This window comes from Pelophylax lessonae, assembly GCF_965119305.1.
Source record: "Pelophylax lessonae genome assembly, chromosome: 2".
NCBI classification, from domain to species: domain Eukaryota; kingdom Metazoa; phylum Chordata; class Amphibia; order Anura; family Ranidae; genus Pelophylax; species Pelophylax lessonae.
In genome coordinates, this window is record NC_138769.1 from 749,707,314 (window position 1) to 749,733,073 (window position 25,760).

Genomic DNA, 25,760 nt, shown 5'->3' on the forward strand with positions numbered 1-25,760 from the left:
TGATCGGGAGAGAGGACTCCTCCTCCGACCAAGTGCCCTGGGCCGACAGGTTGCCCAGGACACCACCCCAGCCCGACAGGCTGGCATCCGTGGTGATCATCGTCCACGCTAACGGACGGAAGGACTTGCCTTCCGCCACCGGCGGGAACTGGAGCCACCACAGAAGAGCCAATCTGGTCTGACGACTCAAGGAGACACTCAGATCCAGGCACTGAGGCAGTCTGTCCCACCTGGTCAGGACCTCCCCCTGGAGAGCCCGCGTGTGAAACTGAGCAAAGGGTATCGCCTTGAAGGCTGCCACCATCAATCCCAGAGACCTCATACAGGTCCTGAGTGACGAGGACGGGTTGTCCCTGAGGGACCTTATCTCATCCTGCAAGATCCGGAGCTTGTCCTCCGACAAGAAAACCCAGAATTATCCCTAGATAGGGAAGACAAACCGATGGAGACAACGTCGATTTTTGAACGTTGATGGTCCACCGAACTCCTGGAGCGTCTGTACCGTGGTGGACAGATCACGCACTAGGTCCTGGCTGGCACATGCTCTCAGAAGCAGGTCGTCCAGGTAACCCAAGACCACAATGCCCTGAGTCCTCAGCAGGCCCAGAATCGGCGCCAGCACTTTGGTAAAAACCCTGGGTGCCGAAGCGAGACCGAAAGGTAACGCCACAAACTGGTAGTGGTCCTCTGCGATAGCAAACCAAAGGTACCGCTGATGACCCTCGAAAATGGGGATGTGCAGGTACGCATCCTTCAGATCTATCGAGGCCAGGAATTCTCCTGGGCTCAAGGAGGCCACCACCGAATGGAGAGACTCCATACGGAACTTCCGAACACGCACAAAGCGGTTTAGCGCTTTCAGGTCCAGAATAGGACGCACTTTGCCCTCCTTTCTGGGCACAGTGAACAGATTTGAATAAAACCCCCGAAACCTGTCCCGATGAGGCACCAGGACCATCACTCCCTGAGCCAGAAGGTCCTGCACCGCTTGGTGCAGGTCCTGCAGACGCCCGGAGGCAAGTGAAGATTTGAGGGAAAAAATCTGTCCGCCGGCCTGGAAAGGAATTCGATCTTGTACCCCGATCGAATGATTTCCTGAACCCTCCTATCCGATATCCGGAGCAGCCAAGGTTGGAGGAAACCGCGCAAACGTCCCCCCACCCCTGAAATGGGTGAGGGCGCCCCTTCAGGCAGAGGCGGACTGACCCGCCGAGCCGGCATTGCCCGACTTCTGCTTACCCGCCCAGGGCTTCTTCTGGTTGCCCTGGGCCTTGAAGGGCTTGCCCTTGGATTGGTTCCGAAAGGCACGAAAGGACCCCTGACTGGATCGAGACGCAGAACCCCGCTTGCCTCGAAAGGACTTGTTCTTCGGGTTCTGGGGCAGCATGGTGCTCTTGCCCCCCGTGACGCCCTTCACCAGGGTATCCAATGCCTCGCCAAACAGGCGAGAACCAGCATAGGGAAAATCAGCAACTGTTTTCCGTGAGGACTGTTCAGCCGACCAGCTCTTTAGCCATATCAGTCGCCGGTTAAGCACCGCGACACTAGAGAGGCGTGCCACTAATGGGGCCTCATTCAAGGCCGCATCACACAAATACATGACTCCTTGGTGGATCTGATCCACCATTTCCAGCCGGGCAGGTGGAACACCATCACACACGAGGTTGCTCCTAGGCATCTTGGTCCAATCAGCCACCGCCTGAGCCACCAAAACGGACGCGAAAACGGGTTTGAGCAACGAACCCGCCACCGTGTAGGAATGGCGGGCTAGAGACTCCAAACGCCGGTCCGTAGGGTCCCGGAACACCGGAGTATCCTCAGATGGAACCAAGGTAGCCTTGTTTAACACGGCCACTGTGTGATCCACCTGTGGAGGCACACACCATCGTGATTCCGTAGCCGGTGCGAAAGGATAAAGCAATTTGAACCGACTAGGCACCAAGAATGGACGTTTTAACGTGCGCCACATTTCATTAACAGTGTAATGAAATTCAGCTGGGCAGGGAAAAACCTGCGCCGACTTGCGGGTCCTGTGTGTCCCAAACGAGGACACAATGCCTGGAGGACTAGGCTCATCCTCCAAATGTAAAGTTTCCTTAACAGAATCAACTCATCCATGGTCGCCCGTTCTTCAGGCGACCCCGGGGAGGAGGTATCAACCCCCTCTACCTCCCCTTCAGACCCCAGTGGGTCCAAGGATGAGCGGAACCCTGAAAAGGGCACGCTCGCAGCAGCAGCCATATCACCATCTGAATCAGAGGAGAGAGAATATATGGCCCTCTTTTTTGCAGCACGTTCAGCCATGAGCATTTCCATATTAGACACTAAGGTTGCCACTACAGCGGCCAAATCAGGTCTCAGCAGGGCCACAGGAGAACTGGGGCCCCCCACCAGAGCTGGGGGAAATTTGCTATCCTGAGAATCCATTGCTCAAGGTTAAAGAAAAAAAACAGTGCAAGAAATTGTGTACTGCCCCTTTAAGATCGCTGCGGAGTGCGCAGCCCACCGCTACAGCTAACAGTGACAAAGACCCTCAAAAGGAGAAGAGAAAACTGAGCCAGAAGCGATAATACAGAGGAATATTGAGAGCGATAACCTGCAGAGCCCGCAGAGTGTTGCTACCAATGTCCTGCTGCAGAGGAAAAGGAAGTGCTGCTGAAGTAGGCTGAACTTATAGACTGTCAGACTTAGGGAAAATGGCTGCCTCATAGGATTGCATTGGAGGCTTCACCAAAATGGCCGCTGAACATGTGGTCGGACCGATCGTCCTCCTCCCACAAAATGGCGGCGGATGGCGCCCAAACAGCATGCAGTATCGCCCACAGAGAAGCTAAACATGCCTGCCCATATCAAAGATGGCGGACCGCGCAAATTCACTCCGCTGCGGTCGCCGCACAAAAACGTCTGCACCCCCAACAATGCACCGAAGTGACACAGGGAAGGAGACCCCCAGAACACATACAGTATCTGCACAAGCGATCCCCGCAGGGGCCGCATCAGGGAGTCACACAGGCACAGACATGGGGAACACACAGCAACACAGACTGCCACCCCAGACAGAGGCCCCACACAGAAGTACTTACCTGTACCAGATGGCGTGGGAAGCCTCCATGCACGGAAAACCTCTATCCTCACCTGACAGGGAGTGCCGTGAGCCAGGGACATGACACTGCAGCACCGCAGATGTGTCCTGTAAGATAGCCACCTCACGGCTGCATCCCTGCAGCGAGCAGGGATGGGTCGTTCATAATGCCAGGGCGAACCATAGCTGAACGCTCGATAGCGGGCTGGGGGTCCATCTGACCCTCTGTGCCCTGGAGAACCAGGGCGATCAGTTCGAATCCCAGCACCACATGATCCATCTTCATCCGAAGAAACGACTAACAACTAGAAGCTGCCAAAATAAACAGCTAGTAAAGTAAGAAAAAACTGACATTTTCAAAGAAAATCAAATAAAAGATTAGATAGGTTTCCCTGTGCTGGGGCCACAGTCTCAACCTAACTACTACTGACACTAGGCAGATTAAAACTGAGTTGGGAGTGGTCACTGCAGGGGGGTATTGACCAGATGGGACAGCCCCCATGAGTGTGTATATGCAAATGCCTTTTGTCTTTTGACTAAGTCTATATGCCTAGATACTCCTGCGGAGCAGAAGTCAATACCCAACAGTGATGACTTGGAGGCGGCGGCGACTGTCGGAGGACGTAAGAGAAATAGGACAGGGTGTGGTCCAAATGGTTGGCAGAGCCTTCTACAGCCTCTGAGATACCATAAGAATGGATGTGTATCGGCATTGCCTCGATTCGGCTCATAGATAGTCCTGTGATCTGCACTGAGTGTGAATTGGATTGTATGAGTTGTCATGTGAAAGGGTTGCTTCCACCTCCAGCAGACTTGTGGGAGCCTTTCCCTGTTCCTCAGCACCCTGACCCTCCTGGGGTTCTGCAATAAGTCCTTCTATATTGTAAAACATTCTTTTCCCCTGCCATGGTCATACTCATGTCTATTTTTTCTTTTTCTGTTGTAACTGGATGTTTGTTGGTATTGTTTTTAACCACTTGCCGACTGCCTAACGCCGATCTACGTCGGCAGTCAGCCCCTCACAGGCAAAGTGACGTAGGGCTACGTCACTAGCCTGTGAGGGTCTAGGGAGCGAGCGCGCGCCCCTGGAGGCGCGCTCCCGCTCCCGCGTGGTCACGGACCCCCCCGCGCGTGTGACCGGCGGACCCGATGTCCGCCGGTCACTCGGCGATCGGCGGGGGAGAGGGAGAATGTCAGGCAGCTTGTGTAAACAAGCCACCTGTCATTCTCCTCGCTGTAAAGACACTGATCACACGGATCTAGTATGTAGATCCGTTGATCAGTGTCCTTACAGCTGAAGCCACAGCCAATCACAGTAGAAAGCACGCCCCTAGGGACACACACAGCCCCTCCCTCCCAAATAAAGTTAACCCCTTCACTACCAGTGTATTTTTACAGTAACAGTGCATATATATAGCACTGATTACTGTAGAAATGTCACTGGTACCCCCAAAAGTGTCAAAAATGTCAGTCAAGGGTCCGATCTGTCCGCCCCAATGTCGCAGTACCGCAAAAAAAAAAAATCGCAGATCGCCGCCATTACATGTTAAAAAAAAAAAACAACAAAAATGACAGAAATCTTTCCCTTTGTTAGTAAACGCGATAACTTTTGCGCAAACCAATCAAAATACGCTTTTTGCGATTTTTTTTACCAAACATAGGTAGCATAAAACAAATTGGCCGAAAAAGTAAAAAATTTTGATTTTTAAATTTTTTTTTTGGGGAATTTCATATAAAAAAATGTGAAAAATATTGCTATTTTTGCAAAATTGACGCTCTTTTTTTGTTTATAGCGCGTGATCAAAAAATCGCACAGGTGATCAAATACCACCAAAAGAAAGCTCTGTTTGTGGGAAAAAAAGGACGCCAAATTAGTTTAGGTACAGCGTCGCACGACCGCGCAATTGTCCGTTAAAGTCACGCAGTGCCGAATCGCAAAATACCCCCTGGTCGGAATGGGGGTAAAATCTTCCGGGGCTTAAGTGGTTAAAAACCAATAAAAAGATTTTTCAAAAAATAAAAAAACAATACCGGGATGATGCCCGGTAGAACCAAGTCCAGCGGTGTACAGGAATGTCACTGGTAGGCAAGCAGAAGCATAAAACGCATGCCATGGTGTTATAAATGCACCCCTATGTAATGAGGAGCTTTCAGAGCATGGGGGCGCTCCACTATTCACCTCCAACCTGCTGACACTAAACAAGAGAACGCTTTTATATAACTGAACCCGACGTTCTTCCAATGCACTGCCCCCCCCCCCCGCCCACAACCTTGAACCCACCTCTTCCTGGTGGACCTTCTGGTGTTTCAGCAGCTCGGAGCGCCATCGGAAGCCTTTGCCGCAGTCAGGGCACTGGAAAGGCTTCTCTCCTGTGTGGGTCTTCTGGTGGGTGCTCAGGTGCTGCCTCTGTACGAAGCTCTTTCCGCACTGCGTGCAGTGATAGGGCCGCTCCCCGGTGTGAATGCGTTCGTGAATAAGCAGCGACGTGTGCCGCCGGAAACACTTCCCGCACACGTTACAAATGTACGATCGCTCCCCGAGGTGGGCCTGCAGGTGGGCCTTCAACGTTCGCTTGTTGTAAAAGACCTTGCTGCATTCCGCGCAGGCGTGCGGCCGCTGGCTGTTACCGGCTTCCGAGCGGTCCAGGAACTTCATCCGCATCTTATCCGTCCCCCCGGTAAAAGATGGCGGCGCCTTCCCCTCGGCAATGTCCAGCGTCTGAGCCAGCGGCCCTTCCCCTCCACCCACCGCTTCCTCAGCACACAGCGGTACGATATTCGTACAATCGGCACCCAGGCTGGGAGCGCCGGCCGCCTCTCCCGATGTCTTCTCACCGATGGCTTTCTCTACCAGACCCTCACCTGGATAGGAGACAGGAGAGCGCAGGTTAGGGACACAGAATACATCACATGGGAGGAAATTATCTACATTTACAGATATATAATGATAGGTAGAGCGAGCGAGTGTACCCATACTTCACTCAAATACTCGCTGATATCGAATACTGATACTTTGTGCCAATACAAACTAAATGGGGGCAAATCGCACTGCTAACAATCGCATGCAATCTGAACAGGAATGTGATTTCCCTCACTGCTCCTGTGAGTGTATAGAAAGGGAAAAGCGCCATCTAGTGGGCAGTTTATTCAAAAACTTTATAACTCTCATTATCCACTTTACCACCGGAGGATTTTCCTGCCTAACGCCCAGGCCACTTTTTGCAATTCGGCACTGCGCGACTTTAACTGACAATTGCGCGATCATGCAATGCCGTACCCAAACGAAATTTGCGTCCTTTTTTTCCCACAAACAGAGCTTTCTTTTGGTGGTATTTGATCACCTCTGCGCTTTTCATTTTTTGCGATATTAATTAAAAAAAAGCAAAAATTTTGCGAAACTGACAGTTAAAAAATATCCAATTTATTCAATTTTTGTCATATATTTAGGCCAAAATGTATTTAGCTACATGTCCGACAAAAAAATCCTCAATGAGCGTATTTTTAACCGCTTTTAGACCGGAAGATTTTACCCCATTCCTGACCAGGCAATAGTTTGCGATTCGGCACTGCGTTACTTTAAGCCCCGGTTCACACTTGTGCGTGTGCGGGGTTTGCATGTAATGTCGGAGCGCACTGCTCCGACATTACATGCGATCAGCTGTGCGGTGCGAGTTTAGCCATACAAACTGTATGGCTAAATTCGCATCGCTCCCGCAGCAAACACGCATAGGAGGCATTTTTGCAGCCGCATCAGGATCGGATCGCACAGCGGTTCACACTTGTGCGATCCGATCCTGTGCGAGCTGCACGATCGCACTGCGATATGCAATCAAACTGGGGGTGTCGTTAAGATTACATTGACACCCCCAGCGTATCGCATATGGCAGTGTGAACTGCCGGGGGTGCGTGTGCGATGCGGGAACAGGCTGCGAATTCGCAGCCTTCCCGCATCGCATAAGTGTGAACCGAGCCTAACCGGTTGCCGACCGCCTCAAGTGCATATACTGCGGCGGTCAGCCCCAGCCAGGAAAAGTGACGTATATATATACGGCACTAGCCTGTCACTGGCTTGTGAGCCAATAGCGGGCCCACTGAGGCGCGCACCTGCCCCGGCTCGTTCCCCAACAAGTCAGTGCGTGTGACCTGCGGACATCGGGTCACTCGGCGATCGTTTCGCCGGGAAGGGAGAAAGTCATTCTTCCCTGTGTAAAAATGGAGATCAGACGGTTCTGTTATGTAGAACCGTTGATCTCTGTTTTTACAATAGGAGACCTGTCCAATCACAGTTAGAAGCACGCCCCTAGGACACACTTGACCCCTCCCTCTCCAATACAGTTAACCCCTTCCCTGCCAGTGTCATTATTACAGTAACAGTGCATATGTATAGCACTGATTACTGCAGTAATGTCACTGGTACCCCCAAAAGTGTCAAAAATGTCAGTCAAGGGTCCGATCTGTCTGCCGCAATGTCGCAGTCCCGCAAAAAACAAAAAAAAAACAAAAAAAAAAAATACCAGATCACCGCCATTACTCGTTTAAATTACAAAAAAAAAACACCAAAAATGACAAAAATCTTTCCCTTTGTTAGTAAACGCGATTACTTTTGCGCAAACCAATCAAAATACGCTTTTTGCGATTTTTTTTACCAAACATATGTAGCATCAAACAAATTGGACGAAAATGTTAAAAAATTTAGATTTTTACATTTTTTTTTTGGGAATTTCATATAAAAAAAAAATGTGAAAAATATTGTTATTTTTTCAAAATTGACGCTCTTTTTTTGTTTATAGCGCGTGATCAAAAAAAAAAAAAAAAATCGCACAGGTGATCAAATACCACCAAAAGAAAGCTCTGTTTGTGGGAAAAAAAGGACGTCAATTTCGTTTAGGTACAGCGTTGCACGACCGCGCAATTGTCTGTTAAATTCACGCAGTAAAAAAAAAAAAAAAAAAAAAAAAAAATCGCAAGAAACCCCCGGGGTCAGGAAGGGGGTAAAATCTTCCGGGGCTTAAGTGGTTAACAGACAATCGCGCGGTCGTGTGACGCTGTACCCAAATGAAATTGATGTCCTTTTTTTTCCCCACAAATAGAGCTTTATTTTGGTGGTATTTGATCACCTGTGCAATTTTTACTTTTTGAAAAAAAAAAAAACAATATTTTTCACATTCTGAGATTCCCAAAAAAAAATTATAAATCAAACTTTTTTAGGCCATTTTAGGCCAATTTGTTTTCTGTTACATGTGTTTGGTAAAAAAAAAAAAAAAAAAAAAAAAAAAAAATCGCAATAAGCGTATTTTGATTGGTTTGTGCAAAAGTTATCGCGTTTACTAACTAAGGGAAATTTAGGTCATTGTTTATTTTTTTTTAACGAGTAATGGCAGCAATCTGCGATTTTTTTTGCGGGACTGCGACATTGCGGCGGACAGATCGGACCCCTGACTGACATTTTTGACACTTTTGGAGGTACCAGTGACATTACTACAGTAATCAGTGCTATACATATGCACTGTTACTGTACTAATGACACTGACAGGGAAGGGGTTAACACTGTTGGTGATCAAGGGGTTAAATGTATCCCTGGTGCTTACTGACGTGTGTGGGGGGAGGGGATTGTGTGACACAGACACAGATCGGAGGTTCAGCTATGCTGAACACTGCAATCTGTCACTGTCTGTCACATAGGAGATCCGCCCGCTTTGTTTACACAAGGGGGCGGATCTCCTCACTCAAACCCCAACGATCGGGGAAGAGCGGTGGTGATCACCGCCTCTCCTCCCCTGGCCCGACTCCCGCTGTGTCTGAATACAGCGGGAGTGAGCCTCCGGTGGCGCGCGCGCCGCTGAGAGAGGGGAGGGTCTGGTGATGTAGGTCTACGTCGCCAGACGATAAGGAGCAACTTTGCCCGCCGCAGTAGCAGCTCAGTGAGCGGTCATACACTGAACAAAATTATAAAACGCAACACTTTTGTTTTTGCCCTCATTTTTCATGAGCTGAACTCAAAGATCTCAGACTTTTCTATGAACACAAAATGCAGATTCCTCCCAAATATTGTTCCCAAATCTGTGTAAATCTGTGTTAGTGATCACTTCTCCTTTCCTGAGATAATCCGTGGCATTGCACTTCTCCACTTCCTTTCCCTTAAATCCTCCTCCCCCCTCACTGACTGTGATTGACAGCAGCAGGAGCCAATGCCTCCCGCTGCTGTGTCTGAGCCGATGCTCCTGACTCCTCCCCCAAGGAAAATGCCCCTTCCCATTGACACACACACACACACAGCGTGACTCAGTCCTCCTCCCCCTCACTAACTGTGATTGACAGCAGCAGGAGCCAATGCCTCCCATTGCCATGTCTGAGCCGATGCTCCTGGCTCCTCCCCCCCAGGAAAATGCCCCTTCCCATTGATACACACACAGCGTGACTCAGTCCTCCTCCCCCCTCACTGACTGACAGCAGCAGGAGCCAATGCCTCTCACTGCCATGTCTGAGCCAATGAGAAGGGAGAGAACTCTCGTGCACAATGCTGGATCGAGATGGGGGGGGGGGGGAGCTGCATGCATGCTTCTGGCTCCTCCCCCCAGGAAAATGCCCCTTGCCAAGTGCTCCCTCCCATTGACACACACACAGTCCGACTCAGTCCTGCTCCCCCCTCACTGACTGTGATTGACAGCAGCAGGAGCCAATGCCTCCCACTGCCATGTCTGAGCCGCTGCTTCTGGCTCCTCCCCCCAGGAAAATGCCCCTTGCTAAGTGCTCCCTCCCATTTACACAATGTGACTTCAGTCCTGCCCCCCCCCCCTCACTGACTGTGATTGACAGCAGCAGGAGCCAATGCCTCCGCCTGCCATGTCTGAGCCGATGCTCCTGGCTCCTCCCCCCAGGAAATGCCCCTTGCTAAGTGCTCCCTCCCATTGGCACACACACAGTGCGACTCAGTCCTGCCCCTCCCCTCACTGACTGATTGACAGCAGCAGGAGCAAATGCCTCCCGCTGCTGTGTCTGAGCCAATGAGAAGGAAGGGAGAGAGCTCTCATGTACAATGCTGGATCGAGATTTGGGGTGGGCTGCACGCATGCTTCTGGCTCCTCCCCCCAGGAAATGCCCCTTGCTAAGTGCTCCCTCCCATTTACACAATGTGACTTCAGTCCTGCTCCCCCCTCACTGACTGACAGCAGCAGGAGCCAATGCCTCCAACTGCCATGTCTGAACCGGTGCTTCTGGCTCCTCCCCCCAGGAAAATGCCCCTTGCTAAGTGCTCCCTCCCATTGGCACACACAGTGTGACTTCAGTCCTGCTCCCCCCCCCCCTCCCGCTGCTGTGTCTGAGCCAATGAGAAGGGAGAGAGCTCTCATGCACAATGCTGGATCGAGATTAAGGGGGGGGGTGGGGGGGACTGCACACATGCTTCTGGCTCCTCCCCCCAGGAAATGCCCCTTGCTAAGTGCTCCCTCCCATTTACACAATGTGACTTCAGTCCTGCTCCCCCCTCACTGACTGACAGCAGCAGGAGCCAATGCCTCCAACTGCCATGTCTGAACCGGTGCTTCTGGCTCCTCCCCCCAGGAAAATGCCCCTTGCTAAGTGCTCCCTCCCATTGGCACACACAGTGTGACTTCAGTCCTGCTCCCCCCCCCCCTCCCGCTGCTGTGTCTGAGCCAATGAGAAGGGAGAGAGCTCTCATGCACAATGCTGGATCGAGATTGGGGGGGGGGGGGGTGCTGCACGCATGCTTCTGGCTCCTCCCCCCAGGAAAATGCCCCTTGCTAAGTGCTCCCTCCCATTGGCACACACAGTGTGACTTCAGTCCTGCTCCCCCCCCCCCCCTCCCGCTGCTGTGTCTGAGCCAATGAGAAGGGAGAGCTCTCATGCACAATGCTGGATCGAGATTGGGGGGGGGGGGGTGCTGCACGCATGCTTCTGGCTCCTCCCCCCAGGAAAATGCCCCTTGCTAAGTGCTCCCTCACACTGACACACGCAGCGTGACTCAATCCTGCTCCCCCCTCACTAACTGTGATTGACAGCAGCAGGAGCCAATGCCTCCCGCTGCTGTGTCTGAGCCAATGAGAAGGGAGAGAGCTCTCATGCACAATGCTGGATCGAGATTAAGGGGGGGGTGGGGGGGACTGCACACATGCTTCTGGCTCCTCCCCCCAGGAAAATGCCCCTTGCTAAGTGCTCCCTCCCATTGACACACACACACAGTGCGACTCAGTCCTGCTCCTCCCTCACTGACTGATTGACAGCAGCAGGAGCCAATGCCTCCCGCTGCTGTGTCTGAGCCAATGAGAAGGGAGAGAGCTCTCATGCACAATGCTGTATCGAGATGGGGAGGGGGCCCCCGTGTGGCCCAAGAATGTTAGTGACACTTCAGGCAACCTTCACTGAATCTTTCCTGGTGTGCTGGCGAGCTTTGAAGCCCCCCCCCCCCCCCAGACACAGAGCTGCCGGCTTCATTAGCGGGTGAGGGGTCTTACCGAGAGAGATGAGCGTCTCTGAGGTCTCCTTCATCACATTCCTGTACAGCTCCTTCTGCCACTCCTCCAGCTCCATCCATTCCTCTTTAGAGAAGGAGGCGGCCAAATCATCGAACCCCACCGAGGACTGCAACACAAAACGCATTTCATCATCCAGGAGAGATCCTTACTTTTTTTTTTTTTATGTACAAAGTTTACAGTTTTTTTTTGTGACAAATGACATTGATGGCGTCCTGAATAAAGTTACCCAGTGACCAGGCTTCCCACATTCTCATACTTAACCACCCGCTGCCCGCCCACAGTATATATATATATATATACACACCTCATTACTTTGACATTAATCACTTCTGGACTGGAAGCATTTTCCCCCTTTAATGACCAGGCCAATTTTTGCGATTCGGCACTGCGTTACTTTGACAATTGCGCGGTCGAGTGACGCTGTACCCAAATAAAATTGATGTCTTTTTTCCCCCATAAACAGAGCTTTCTTTTGGTGGTATTTGATCACCTGTGCGATTTTCTATTTTTTGCGCTATAAACAAAAAAAGAGCGACAATTCTGAAAAAAAAAAAAATATATAAAATTTTCACATTCTGCTATATGACATTCCCAAAAAAAAAATTTAAAAAAAAAAAAAAAAATTTTCAACATTTTAGGCCAATTTATTTTCTGCTACATATTTTTGGTAAAAAAAAAAAAAAAAATCGCAATGAGCGTATTCTGATTGGTTTGCGCAAAACGTATTGCTTCTACCAAATGACAAAGATGTCTTTTTTTTTTTTACTAGTAATGGCAATTTTTAGTGGGACTGCGACATTTTGGAGGACAGATCGGACCCCTAACTGCCATTTTTGACACTTTTTAGGGGGACCAGTGACAATACTACAGTAATCAGTGCTAAAAATATGCACTGTCACTGTACTAATGACACTGGCTGGGAAGGGGTTAACTGTACTGCGATCAAGGGGTTAAATGTGTCCCTAGGGGCGTGATTCTAACTGCCAGGGGGCGTGGCTTGTGAAGTAATGGCTATTTTTAATGGGACTGCAATATTGCGGTGGACAGAACGGACCCCTAACTGACATTTTTGACACTTTTTAGGGGGACCAGTGACATTTCTATAGTAATCAGTGCTAAAATTATGCACTGTCACTGTACTAATGACACTGGCAGGGAATGGGTTAACCTAGGGGTGATCAAAGGGTTAATTGGAAGCCTAGGGGAGTGATTTCTAACTGGGGGGAGGGGCTTGTGGAATGACCATAGAGACCTGTGTTCCTGTATAGAAGGATCACAGGCGCTCTGTGATCATTCCAGGGAGAAGAACGGTCAGCTGTGTTTACAACATCCGACCGTTCTTCTCTCTCAGCGGGGAGCGATCTCAGGTGTCCGGTGGCTATTGCATCCGATGGCCCAGTGGATCGGCATCCCCACTGCCTAGAGGGAATGGGAACACCACCCCACTGCCAGCAGCGCACGTGCGCTCACCCCCACCAGCATCACGCGTGCGACCGACGTAGGGTTACGCGGTTCCGTGCAGGAGAGCCAGCCTGCGGGCGGTCGTGAAGCACTGAAGGACCCGGCCTATTTCTGAGATTTGTTGTTTACAAGTTAAAATTAGTATTCTTTGCTAGAAAATTACTTCGAACCCCCCAAAAAATGGAATTTTAGTAAAATCTTACCTGTAAAATTCCTTTCTCTGAGTCCTCCGACAGTCGCCGCCTCTTCATATTCGTCACATATGGGGGTATTAGACTTTGCTCCGAAGGAGTAGCTAGGCAACAGAATATGTTAACATTAAAGCTTTTAACATATCCCACCCTCAAGGGGTGGTCCCCTCAGTCAATACCCTCCTACTTCCTGCAACCATATCTCAGTTTCAGTGGAATAGCAGTAGAGTATACAACCAAACCCCAAAAGAGGGGCGGGGGCGGCGACTGTCGGAGGACTCAGAGAAAGGAATTTTACAGGTAAGATTTTACAAAAATTCTGTTTTCTCTTACGTCCTCCGACAGTCGCCGCCTCTTCATATTCGTCACATATGGGGACGTCCCAAAGCAGTGCAAACATGAGGGGTGGGAAACGCATCCGCGCCGAAAGGCAACGCAGTCTCCGCATCAAAGAAAGGAACCTTACCAAAGGAAGGAAACCAGCTGGGCAACAGGAAAAACAAGTGCTCAACAGGAGCAACAACCCAGGAAAAACAAATAACCAGGGGATAAAAAACTTATCCCAACAGCCAGAGGTCCCCAACAAGGGACCCTAGGGAATTGCCGCACTAAGAACCTTGCGGCCAAAGGAAGCATCCGCCGATGCCTGAACATCTACTTTGTAGAATTTTGTGAAAGTGTGCACGGTCGACCAGGTCGCCGCCTTACACACCTGGGCTACAGAAGCCCCATGACGACAGGCCCAAGACGTACTCAAAGATCTAGTAGAGTGCGCCTTCACAGGCACAGGGGGAACCTTCCCCTGCAAGGCATACGCCTGTTCAATGGTCTGCCTGATCCATTTGGCGATGGTAGAGGCCGACTCCGCCATGCCCTTCCAAGGACCCTCTGGAAGAACAAACAAGGAGTCCGTCTTTCGAAAAGACTCAGTCGATTTAAGGTAAACCCTTATCGCCCGAACAACATCCAAAGAATGTAATCTCACCTCCTTTGGATGTTTAGGCTTCGCACACAGCGAAGGCAAGACAACATCCTCATTAAGATGGAATTCCGAAACTCGTTTCGGAAGAAAAGAAGGATTAGGTCGCAAGACCACCTTATCCAAATGAACAACCAGATACGGAGACTTGCAGGACAAAGCCGCCAGCTCCGACACTCTGCGAGCCGAAGTGATCGCAACCAAAAAGGCGACCTTTTTGGACAACATAGACAACGAGATCTCCCTGATCTGTTCAAAAGGAGCACGTTGTAACACAGATAGAACGAGATTCAAGTCCCAAGGGGGCAGAGGATCCCTCCTAGGAGGAACCAGATGCCGCACACCCTGAACAAAAGTGCCAACCAAGGAGTTGGAAGCCACGGGACGTTGAAACAGAACGGCCAGCGCAGACACCTGACCCTTTATCGTAGCCAGCGCCAAACACTGATCGACACCCGTTTGAAGGAAGGACAGCACTCGGGAAACCGAGTACGTGCGGGGAGAAAACCCCCTGGACTCACACCAGGCAAAATAGGCCTTCCAAGTACGGTAATAAACCTTCCCCGAGGAAGACTTCCTCGCGTTGATCAAAGTATGAACGACCTCTGGGGAGAGACCCTTCTCCTTCAGGACCTCGGTCTCAACAGCCAGGCCGTCAAAGCCAGCGACTGTAAAGCAGGATGGTATATCGGTCCTTGAGACAGGAGATCGTCTTGAAGAGGCAGACGCCACGGGGCGTCGACCGCCAGATTCACGAGGTCTGCGTACCAGGACCGGCGAGGCCAGTCCGGTGCCAAAAGAATCACCGTGCTGCGTTCCGAGTGTAACCTGCGAAGGAACCTGGACAGCAACTGAATCGGTGGAAACGCATACATCAGCCTGTACTGATGCCACGGGGCCACTAACGCGTCCGACGCGTCTGCCCGAGGGTCGCGCATCCTTGCCACGAACCTTCTCACCTTGTTGTTGAGACGAGACGCGAACAGGTCCACATCTGGAAGACCCCACTTCGCGCACAACAGCTGGAAGACAGCCGGGTGGAGAGACCATTCCCCCTGATCCAGGGTCTGGCGACTCAGATAGTCCGCCTGCCAGTTCTCCACCCCCGGAATGTGAACCGCCGTTATCGCCGGGACATGAGTCTCGGCCCAAGACAGAATGTCGGCCACTTCTCGAGCCGCTCGGGCACTCCTGGTGCCCCCTTGGTGGTTGATGTAGGCCACCGCCGTGGCATTGTCCGTCTGCACCCGAACCGGGCAGCCCTGCAGCCGGTCCGTCCAGCGATGAAGACAGAGATTTATCGCACGCAATTCCAGAATGTTGATCGGAAGGGAGGACTCCCCCTCCGACCAAGTCCCCTGGGCGGACAGAACGCCCAGAACACCACCCCAGCCCGACAGGCTGGCATCCGTGGTGATTACCGTCCACGAGATAGGACGAAACGACTTGCCCCCGGACACCATCGGGGACTGGAGCCACCACAGAAGGTCTCTTCTGGTGCGATGACTCAACGAGATTTGAAGATCCAGAGATTGAGTTCGCCCGTCCCACATGGACAGGATCTCCGCTTGGAGACCCCGCGTGTGAAACTGGGCGAAGGGAATCGCCTCGAAGGCAGAGACCATCAATCCCAGACATCTCATGCACGTCCGCAGAGACGAGTGCGGAACGTCCCTGAGGGACCTGACTTCCTCCTGAAGAGTTCTGAGTTTGTCTTCCGGCAGGAAGACCTTCGCCTGCACCGAGTCCAGAATCATTCCCAGATAGGGAAGACGAACCGACGGACTCAGTGTCGACTTTGGAAAATTTATCGTCCAACCAAACTCCTGCAGAGTTTGCATCGTGACAGACAGGTCCTTCTCCAGACCCTGGCTGGTCGCAGACCGAACCAGAATGTCGTCCAGATACCCCAGGACAGAAATGCCCTGGGCCCTCAATAATGCCAGAACCGGTGCAAGCACCTTGGTGAAGACCCGCGGAGCCGAGGCGAGACCAAAGGGCAACGCCACGAACTGGTAGTGATCCTCCGCAATGGCAAATCGAAGGTACCTCTGGTGACCCTCGAAAATGGGGATGTGAAGATACGCATCCTTCAAATCGATGGAGGCCATGAATTCCCCCGGAACCAGGGCAGCCACCACCGACCGCAGGGATTCCATGCGGAACTTGCGAACCCGCACAGAGCGGTTCAGAGCCTTCAAGTCCAGAATTGGACGAACCTTGCCCTCCTTTCTGGGCACGGTGAACAGATTGGAATAAAACCCCCGAAATCTGTCCCGATGAGGCACCGGAACTACCACTCCCTGAGCCCTTTAGGTCCCGCACCGCCAGGTGCAGGTCCCGTAAACGCTCTGGAGACAGTTGAAGATTTGAGGGAAAAAATCTGCTCTCCGGCCGAGAGAGAAACTCGATCTCGTAACCAGATCGAACGATCTCCTGAACCCATCTGTCCCGCACGCGGGCCAACCAGGGCTGAAGAAAACCGAGCAAGCGTACCCCCACCCCAAAACTGGGTGAGGGCGCCCCTTCAGGCCGCACTGTTATGGGCTGCGGATCCGGATTGACCGGACTTCTGTTTTCCAGACCAGGGCTTCTTCTGAGAGCCTTGACCTTTGAACGGTTTGCCCTTGTAGTGCGACCGAAAGGCACGAAAGGACCCCTGAGGGGGCCGAAAATTAGCATGCTTCTTCCCAGAAGCCCCCTTAGCCTTGGGGAAATGGGGCAAGAGAGTGCTCTTACCTCCGGTGATCCCCTTAATCAACACATCCAAGGACTCCCCAAAAAGGCGAGACCCATCATAAGGCAGATTGGCTAGGGTCTTACGTGAAGACTGGTCCACCGACCAACATTTCAACCAAACCAGGCGGCGAGACAACACCGCCACGCTGTGCACACGTGCAGCCAACGGGACTAGGTCCAAATCCGCATCACACAGATACATGACACCCTGGTGGATTTGATCCACCATATCCAGGGTTGCCGGCGAGGCCGAATCGGCCACTAGGACGCGCCTAAGCATCTGCGTCCAACTTGCGACCGCCTGGGCCGCCATGAGAGAGGCAAACAGAGCCTTAAGCATAGAACCCGTAATAGAGTAAGTATGACGGGCAAGAGACTCCAATCTCCTATCCGTGGCATCACGGAACACAGGGGAATCCTCTGCAGGAATCGCAGTGGATTTGTTTAAAACCGCAATTGCGTGATCCACTGGGGGTGGCACACACCACCTTTCGTCAGTGGAAGGCGAGAAAGGATAACGCAGCTTGAACCTACTTGGTACAGCAAAAGGTTTGCGCAGATTGCGCCATTGTTCCTTAACAGCGCGCTGAAAATCATCATTGCAGGGAAAAACCTGCAGCGTCCTGCGTTTTCTCTGCGTCCCATAAGCCGCCAAGGCAGCGGGGGGGACACACTTCATCCTGCAAACGCAGCGTTTGTTTTATGGAAGCAATCAATTCATCCATGATTGCAAGCTCTTCAGGCGAGCCAGGGGGAGAATTATCAACCCCTTCAACTTCAGCCTCCACCTCGGACCCCACTAGATCCAGGGAGGAGCGGGACCCCGATAAGGAGGTCCCCGCCATAACAGCCCCATCACCTTCACCCTCAGAATCGGAGGAAAGAGAAACTCTGGGTCTTTTAGTAGATTGAGCAGCCACCAGCATTTGCACCTGGGCAGCAAGGCCAGCCACAATAGTGGCTAAATCCCCCCCTGGGGGGGAAACAGCGGTCCCCTGGCTTTCCACCAAGGCGGTATGAAATTTGCCCTCCTGAGAATCCATTGCCCCCATTACAAATGCCGGATAATAAAGGGTTAACTGCCCCTTTAACAAGCGCGGCGAGCGCAGCCCACCGCACCACACACAAGCACAATGAGACCCCCACAGGGACAATAAAACTGACACAGGCAATGGATAAGAAGGATATAACCTGAGGAGACCCTCGCCGCTGCTGCTGCCTCGATCGGTGTTCCTGGAGAAGAGGAAGTGGTCCTGCCAGGGTGCTCTATGAAAGCCTATGGGAGGCTACAAGAAAATGGCCGCCATGCATGTAGAACATGCGGCCGGAGCGAATGCAGGCAAAATGGCGCCGTTTGGCGCCGAAACCGCCGCTCCACAGTACAGTAATGCACACATGTCATCCATGTATAAAAAAACATGTCAGATCGCCGCAGCGATCGCTGTATAGTGCCCAAACATGCCACAAAACATGCCCCACAGCACACAGCTTCTCACACTGACAAGGCTGACACACACAGTGTCACACAGCTCCCCCCCCCCCCCCCCCTTGCAGCCCACAGCATGCAGCCGAGAGATAGGGAGACAAGCAGTGTGAATAGAGGCAGGTTACACAGTCCCAGACTGACACCCCCCCAGACAGACAGGTCCCCACATAAATACACTTACCTCTCAATGGCGTGGGGGACCCGCACAGGCGAACAAGCCGCTGCACATGAGGCAGGGAGAGTCGCATACAAGACGCACAGAATGGGGGTTATGAAACCGCACAGCGTCCAGTGAGGTAGCCACCTCACCAATCATCCCTGCACCGAACAGGGATGGGTCGTTCACTGTGCCAGGAGCGTTACCTGGCTGAACGCTCGATGGCAGACTGGGAAGCCACTGACCCACGACCTGCGACCAGGGGGATCAGCCCGAGACCCAGTCCGCATGATCCTCTTCATCCGAAGAACCAACTAATGCTGACAAAAAGAACAGCTAAGTAAAGGTAGAGAGAAAACTCAAACAAAAAATCAAAAAAGAAGAAAGAGTCTGGGGCACAAAGCCCCAGCACTGGAAAAGCCAGCCACTCCTGACAAGCTAGACATTAAAACTGAGATATGGTTGCAGGAAGTAGGAGGGTATTGACTGAGGGGACCACCCCTTGAGGGTGGGATATGTTAAAAGCTTTAATGTTAACATATTCTGTTGCCTAGCTACTCCTTCGGAGCAAAGTCTAATACCCCATATGTGACGAATATGAAGAGGCGGCGACTGTCGGAGGACGTAAGAGAAATTAGATTTTTTTTTTTTTTTTTTTTTTAGCAAAAACTCGGATTAGGATTATTTGCTTTTTTAACCACTTCCCACCCAGGCCAAATCCGACACTTAAAAAACAAAAATTTATATCTGGGCATGGTTGAAAATATTGAAGTTGGCAGCCGGCACCAACAGGCCTGATGGTAAACCCCCAATACAAAGACAAAGGCGCTGCACCCTTTACAATTCTCACACTCCTCTCCAACATGTAGAAATTATCTTTTTCTTGCTAGAAAATTACTCAGAACCCCCAAACATTGCACATGTTTTTTTTTTAGCAGAGACCCTAGGGAATAAAATGGCGTTTTTTTTTTTTATGTCGCTTTTTATGTTTTATGTTGGGGGAAAAAAAAGTTTAATTAACCACTTCCCCCTGGAATGACGTCATATGACGTCGTAAACTTTGCGTGGGTATACCGGGATGATGCCTCTAGCTAGAGACATCATCCCGGTACCGTGGTTTGAAGCCGACGGTCGGCTTTCCGTCGGTAACGATAACGAACGTCGTTTCGATCGTTACCCTGGGGGGCGGGAGGGGACGTCCCCCCCCTCCCGCCGCGGCTTTTACCGGGGCTCCCGTCCCACCGGGAGCCCCGAGCACCCAGCCGGCGCGTCCGCCGGCTGGATGGAGTCCCGATGAATGCCGGAAACGGGATCGATCGGGTCTCCGATGACATAACCCGGAGGCGGCGTCCATGACGTCACTTCCGGGTTAGTGTGCTGCAAAACGACGCCAAATTTGAAAAACGGCTGTATGCAAAAACGCAGTTTTCGGCGTTTTGCATACAGGGAAGTGTAGTGGAGGGGTTTGGGGTCTTTTAGACCCTCGATCCCTCCATAAAGAGTACCTGTCACTGCATATTGCTGTCACAAGGGATGTTTACATTGCTTGTGACAGCAATAAAAGTGATCAGATTTTTTATTTTTTTTTTAAAAACTGTAATAAAGTTAAAAAAATAAATAAAATAAATGGGAAAAAAAAAAAAAAAATTTAGCCGCCCCGATCACCGTTAGCTCGCGCACAAAAAAAAACGTATACGGAAGTCGAGCCGCGAATGAAATCGCTGTTCAAACCACACATGTGAGGTATCGCCGCGATCGCCAGAGCGTGGGCAATAATTAAAAAAAAGAGCTACACTCTAACTCTAAACTGTTAACCGTTAAATAAATTTAAAGTGTCGCCTGTTGAGATCTCTATTGACCGTAGTTTGTCGCCATCCCACGGGGGGACGCAATTTTAAACTGTAACATGTTGGGTATCTATTTACTCGGAATGACATGTTCTTTCACAATATACAAAAAAAATGGGCTAACTTTACTGTTTAGTATTTTTTAAATGCAGTGAAATGGGATTTTTCCCCAAAAAATGGCGTTTTAAAGACCGCTGCGCAAATACCGCGTGACAAAAAATATTGCAATGACTGCCATTTTATTCTCAAGAGTCTTTGCTAAAAAAATATATAGAATGTTTGGGGGTTCTAAGTAGTTTTCTAGGAATAAATACTGGTTTTAACTTGTAAACACAAAGTGTCCGAAATAGGCCTGGTATGGAAGTGGTTAATAAAAAATTAAAACATAAAAAAATAGTAAAGATTTATTTTTTTCCAATTAATTATTTGTGGATTATCTTTCCATAATGTGAAAGATAAAAAGTTGCTCTGAGTAAATAGATACCCAACATGCACTGCTTTAACCACTTCAGCCCCGGAGGATTTGGCTGCTCAAAGACCAGGGCCTATTTTGCGATTCGGCACTGCGTGATTTTAACGGACAATTGCGCGTTCGTACCTAAACGAAATTTACGTCCTTTTTTCCCCACAAACAGAGCTTTCTTTTGGTGGTATTTGATCACCTGTGCGATTTTTAATTTTCGCGCTATAAACAAAAAAAAAAAAAGAGCGACAATTCTGAAAAAAAAAAATAATAATAATATTTTTCACTTTCTGCTATATAACATTCCCAAAAAAATTTAAAAATCAAAATTTTTTTTCATCCTTTTTGTATTCCGCTACAAAATCCCAATAAGCGTATTTTGATTGGTTTGCGTCAATTTTGAAAAAATAACAATAGTTTTTTACATTTTTTTACATTAAATTTCCCCCCCCCCAAAAAAAAAAGTAAATATCTAATTTTTTTACCATTTTAGGCCAATTTGTTTTCTGCTACATATTTTCGGTAAAAAAAAAAAAAAAATCACAATAAGCGTATTTTGATTGGTTTGCGCAAAAGTTATTGCATTTACTAACTACCGGAAAGATTTATGGCATTTTTATTGTTTTTTTTTTTTTTAACGAGTAATGGCGGAGATGTGCGATTTTTTTTTGCGGGACTGCAACATTGCGGCAGACAGATCGGACCCCTGACTGACATTTTTGACACTTTTGGGGGGACCAGTGACATTACTGCTATACATATGCACTGTTACTGTAAAAATGACGCAGGGAAGGGGTTAACTTTATTAGTGATCCAGGGGTTAAGTGTGTCCCTAGGGGCGTGATTCTAACTGTAGAGGGGTGTGGCTAGTGATGTAACAACAGAGACATACGATCCTACATAGCAGGATCGTATGATCTCTGCAGTTACACCAGGGAGAATGACAGACGGCTTTGTTTACATCAGCCGCCTGCCTTTCTCCCTCTCCAGTGGGAGATCGCGAGTGAACGGCGGACATCGGAGCCGCCGGTCACTCGCGTGGGGGTGTCCCTGAACGAGCGGGGGCGCGCCTCCGGCGGCGCGCGCTCACCCCCTACAGGCTCCTGGGCGAGCGACGTAGTACTACATCACTTTGCCCAGGAGGGGCTGACCGCCGCAGTAAATGTACTTGAGGCGGTTGGCAAGTGGTTAAAATTGCGCACGCTCATGAAATGGTGCCAAACTTCGGTACTCCACAGGCGATGTTTTAAATTTTTTTACAGGATACCTTTTTAGAGTTACAGAGGAGGTCTTGTGCTAGAATTATTGCTCTCGCTCTAACGAACGCGGCGATACCCCACATGTGTGGTTTTAACGCCGTTTACATATGTGGGCGTGGCCCATGTATGCATTCGCTTCTGCTAGCGAGCACGTGGGGACAGGTGCGATTTACATTTTATTTTTTGTTATTTTTTTTATTGTTTATTTTATATTTATATTTTAACACTTTACTTTTGCATTTTTTATTTTAATCACTTTTATTCCTATTACAAGGAATGTAAAAATACTTTGTAATAGGAATAGACATGACAGGTCCTCTTTACTGAGATCTATAAGACCCCACATCTCTCCTCTAGGCTGGAAAGCCTAAAATCAGAAAAAAAAAAAAAAAATCTCAGGCTTCCCAGCTGAGGCAATGGCAGTGTTTACAATTACCGAGGTCATAACATCGTGCCTGGCCTTCGAAAGTCATAGAGAGACCATCTGGTCCGTGGTATTCTCTATGGTGAACTTCCACCGCTGTGGATTCATTCTCTGGTTTTTGGATCGCACAGGTGACCCGGTAGAAGCACCGGAAAAAGGGGGGAGGGGGGGGGGGGGTTTCAGCAGAGGCCCTAGAGAGTAAAATGGCAATCGATGAAATTTTTTTTATGCCTCTCGGTATTTGCGCACCTTTTTTTTTCACACACTAATATATATATAATATAAAATGTAACATTTACTTATAAACATATATATATATATATATATATATATATATATATATATATATATATATATATATATATATATATATTAGTGGTGCACCGAAATTTCGGCCGAAAATGGGCCTATCTCATTTCGGCCAAAAACGGATCAAAGATGCCGAAAATTATTGGACGCAATGCAGATGAAGTACACGGGCGGGCGAGCGGCCGCTAATAGCTGAGCCTAACACCTTCCTGTCAGGCGGGTATCTCTGCTTTGTTCCTCCGCCGGGCGCTTTAGTGGGTGCTATAGGGCTGCAACTAACGATTAATTTGTCTGTCGACTAATCTATCGATTATTTTTACGATTAGTCGACTAATCTAACGATTATTTTTATTTTTATTTTTTTTTTGCTTAATTTAGTGTTTTTTTGATTAGCTAATTAATCCTGAAATTAATACAGACCCCTCAGTAAGCCCCCCTCCCAGTGCAGACCCCCTCCCAGTGCAGACCCCTCAGTAAGCCCCACTCCCAGTACAGACCCCTCAATAAGCCCTCCCATCTAGTACAGACCACTTACTAAACCCCCCTCCCAGTACAGACCCCTCAGTAAGCCCCCCTCCCAGTACAGACCCCTCAGTAAGCCCCCCTCCCAGTACAGACCCCTCAGTAAGCCCTCCCATCTAGTACAGACCACTTACTAAACCCCCCTCCCAGTACAGACCCCTCAGTAAGCCCCCCTCCCAGTACAGACACCTCAGTAAGCCCTCCCACCTAGTACAGACCACTTAGTAAGCCCCCCTCCCAGTGCAGACCCCTCAGTAAGCCCTCCCACCTAGTACAGACTTTACTAGGTGGGAGGGCTTACTGAGGGGTCTGCACTGGGAGAGGGGCTTACTAAGGGGTCTGTACTGGGTGGGAGGGCTTAGAGGGGGGTCTGTACTGGGAGGGGGGGCTTACTAATGCCTCGTTTCCACTGAGCGGATCGGTTCGGGTCGGTTCGGTACGGTACGCTATTTTGAGTGTTTCCATTATGAAAGTGGCCCATACAACCGAACCAAACCGCACCATTCCTGGTCCTGCTTCAGATGTAGGGCCATAGGAAATGGTACGGTTAGGGCGGAGCTACTGGCGTCACACGATAGAGTCCTCTGATTGGCGGACAGGAAACCATCAATGCTCACGTCAAATGAAAGAGCAAAACAAACACCTCATTTGGTGGAAACCCTGCATGGTCCCTGGTGGCCCGACTTGCAGTGGAAATGCTCACCTGAATAGACCGGACCATTCTAACCCTTCCAAACTGTACCGACCCGAACCGTTCCGCTCAGTGGAAACGAGGCATAAGTGGTCTGTACTGTACAGACCACTTAGTAAGTCCCCCCTCCCAGTACAGACCCCCCAGTAAGCCCTCCCACCTAGTACAGGCCATTACAAGCCGGTGTAGCGTCGCAAATGTGACATCTCTAAGTAGCTGGGTGATCGGGGGAGGATGGCGAATGTGTGTTGCGGCAGAAGCTGTGGCAGTACAGGGAGTACAGGGGTGCTGGAGACGGTCAGCGCTCACCTCTCGTCTCCGACGGAGCCCGGCGGGGGAATTTTAGCCGGCCGGCAATGGGGGCGTGTGACGTCGCTTTTCACGCACGTCGACGATTTGTTGTAGTCGACGCGTCGTGGCAGCCCTAGTGTGCTAGCAACCAGTGACGTCCTAGTTCTGCGCCATCCCAAGTCCTACACCAGGGGTGTCAAACTCTAATTTAATCGCGGGCCGCACCTGCATTATGATTGCCCTCAAAAGGGCCGGTTGTATCTGTAAGACTAGATGTCAAGAGCCTCCCCTACCCTTACATAAGACGTCAAGAGCCTCTCCACCATCAAAAGTTGAGTCCCCCACCCTCCCTTACATCACAGTGCACCTCCCTTAGCTTGTGGTGCTGCTGGGAAAAAGCTGGAAAGCAGAAAGTATAAGATCTGGAGGAGGACTGGAGCTATCCTGCAGCTACAGGAGAGGTGCGAGGGCCACATAAAATGGCCTGGAGGGCCGGATTCGGCCCGCGGGCCTTGTGTTTGACACCTGTGTCCTACACTGTGTCCGTCTGTCATTACATTGGCTGCCCGGTGCTGTTGCTGCTGCCCTTTCTATTCCCGGGCCAGGTCAATGCCCAGACTCTCCGCAGCATATCCTGTGCTGATCCCAGTCCCGGGTCCTCTGCAGCGCCCCGCTCCATCCCATACAGCTGACTTGTAGGGATGGAAACCAGCCGGCTACGGCCCAAAATTTTCATTTCGGTGCATCCCTAATATATATATATATGGATTTTTTGAGTCAGCCTAGACCTGGTCTTCAAGTGCTTAAGGAGCAGATATACTGCGGCAGGTTGGAGCGGTCCTGGGGACCCTCACTAGGCAGCAGGGAAGCCGATCCATGGGACCAGCGACACCGATTGCCGCCTGACACCCACGATCGCTCCCCGCTGAGAGAGAAGGACGGTCGGATGTTGTAAGCCCAGCTGACCGTTCTTCTCCCTGTAATGATCACAGAGCCCCTGTGATCCTTCTATATAGAATCACAGGTCTCTGTGTCCATTTTACAAGTCCCTCCCCCCTTACAGTTAGAAAACACCCCCTAGGCTCACACCTAACCCTTTGATCACCACTGAGTTACCCCCCTTCCCTGCCAGTGTCATTAGTACAGTGACAGTGCATGCAGCCGGGTCTCATTGTCGCCTGACACCCGCAATTGTTTCCCGCTGAGAGAGAAGAACGGTCGGCTGTTGTAAACACATCTGTCCGTTCTTCTCCCTTCCATATAGGATCACAGGTCTCTATGGTCATTTCGCAAGCCCCGCCCCCACAGTTAGAATCACTCCCCTAGGCTCGCATTTAACCCCTTGATCACTCCCAGTGTTAACCCTC

At 50.3% G+C, this 25,760-nt stretch overlaps 1 protein-coding gene across 1 annotated transcript in view; it reads right to left on the reverse strand.

Moving 5' to 3' along the window:
* The window catches only part of LOC309545788 (uncharacterized protein), a 73,724-nt gene that overhangs the window by 42,962 nt on the left and 5,002 nt on the right, over positions 1 to 25,760 (reverse strand). Inside the window, exons 2-3 of the mRNA XM_082245139.1 lie at positions 11,554 to 11,680; positions 5,364 to 5,944 (exon numbers count right to left, since the gene is read on the reverse strand). Coding sequence (XP_082101265.1) covers positions 5,364 to 5,944; positions 11,554 to 11,680 — 708 coding nt within the window. The remainder of the gene's footprint in view (positions 1 to 5,363; positions 5,945 to 11,553; positions 11,681 to 25,760) is intronic.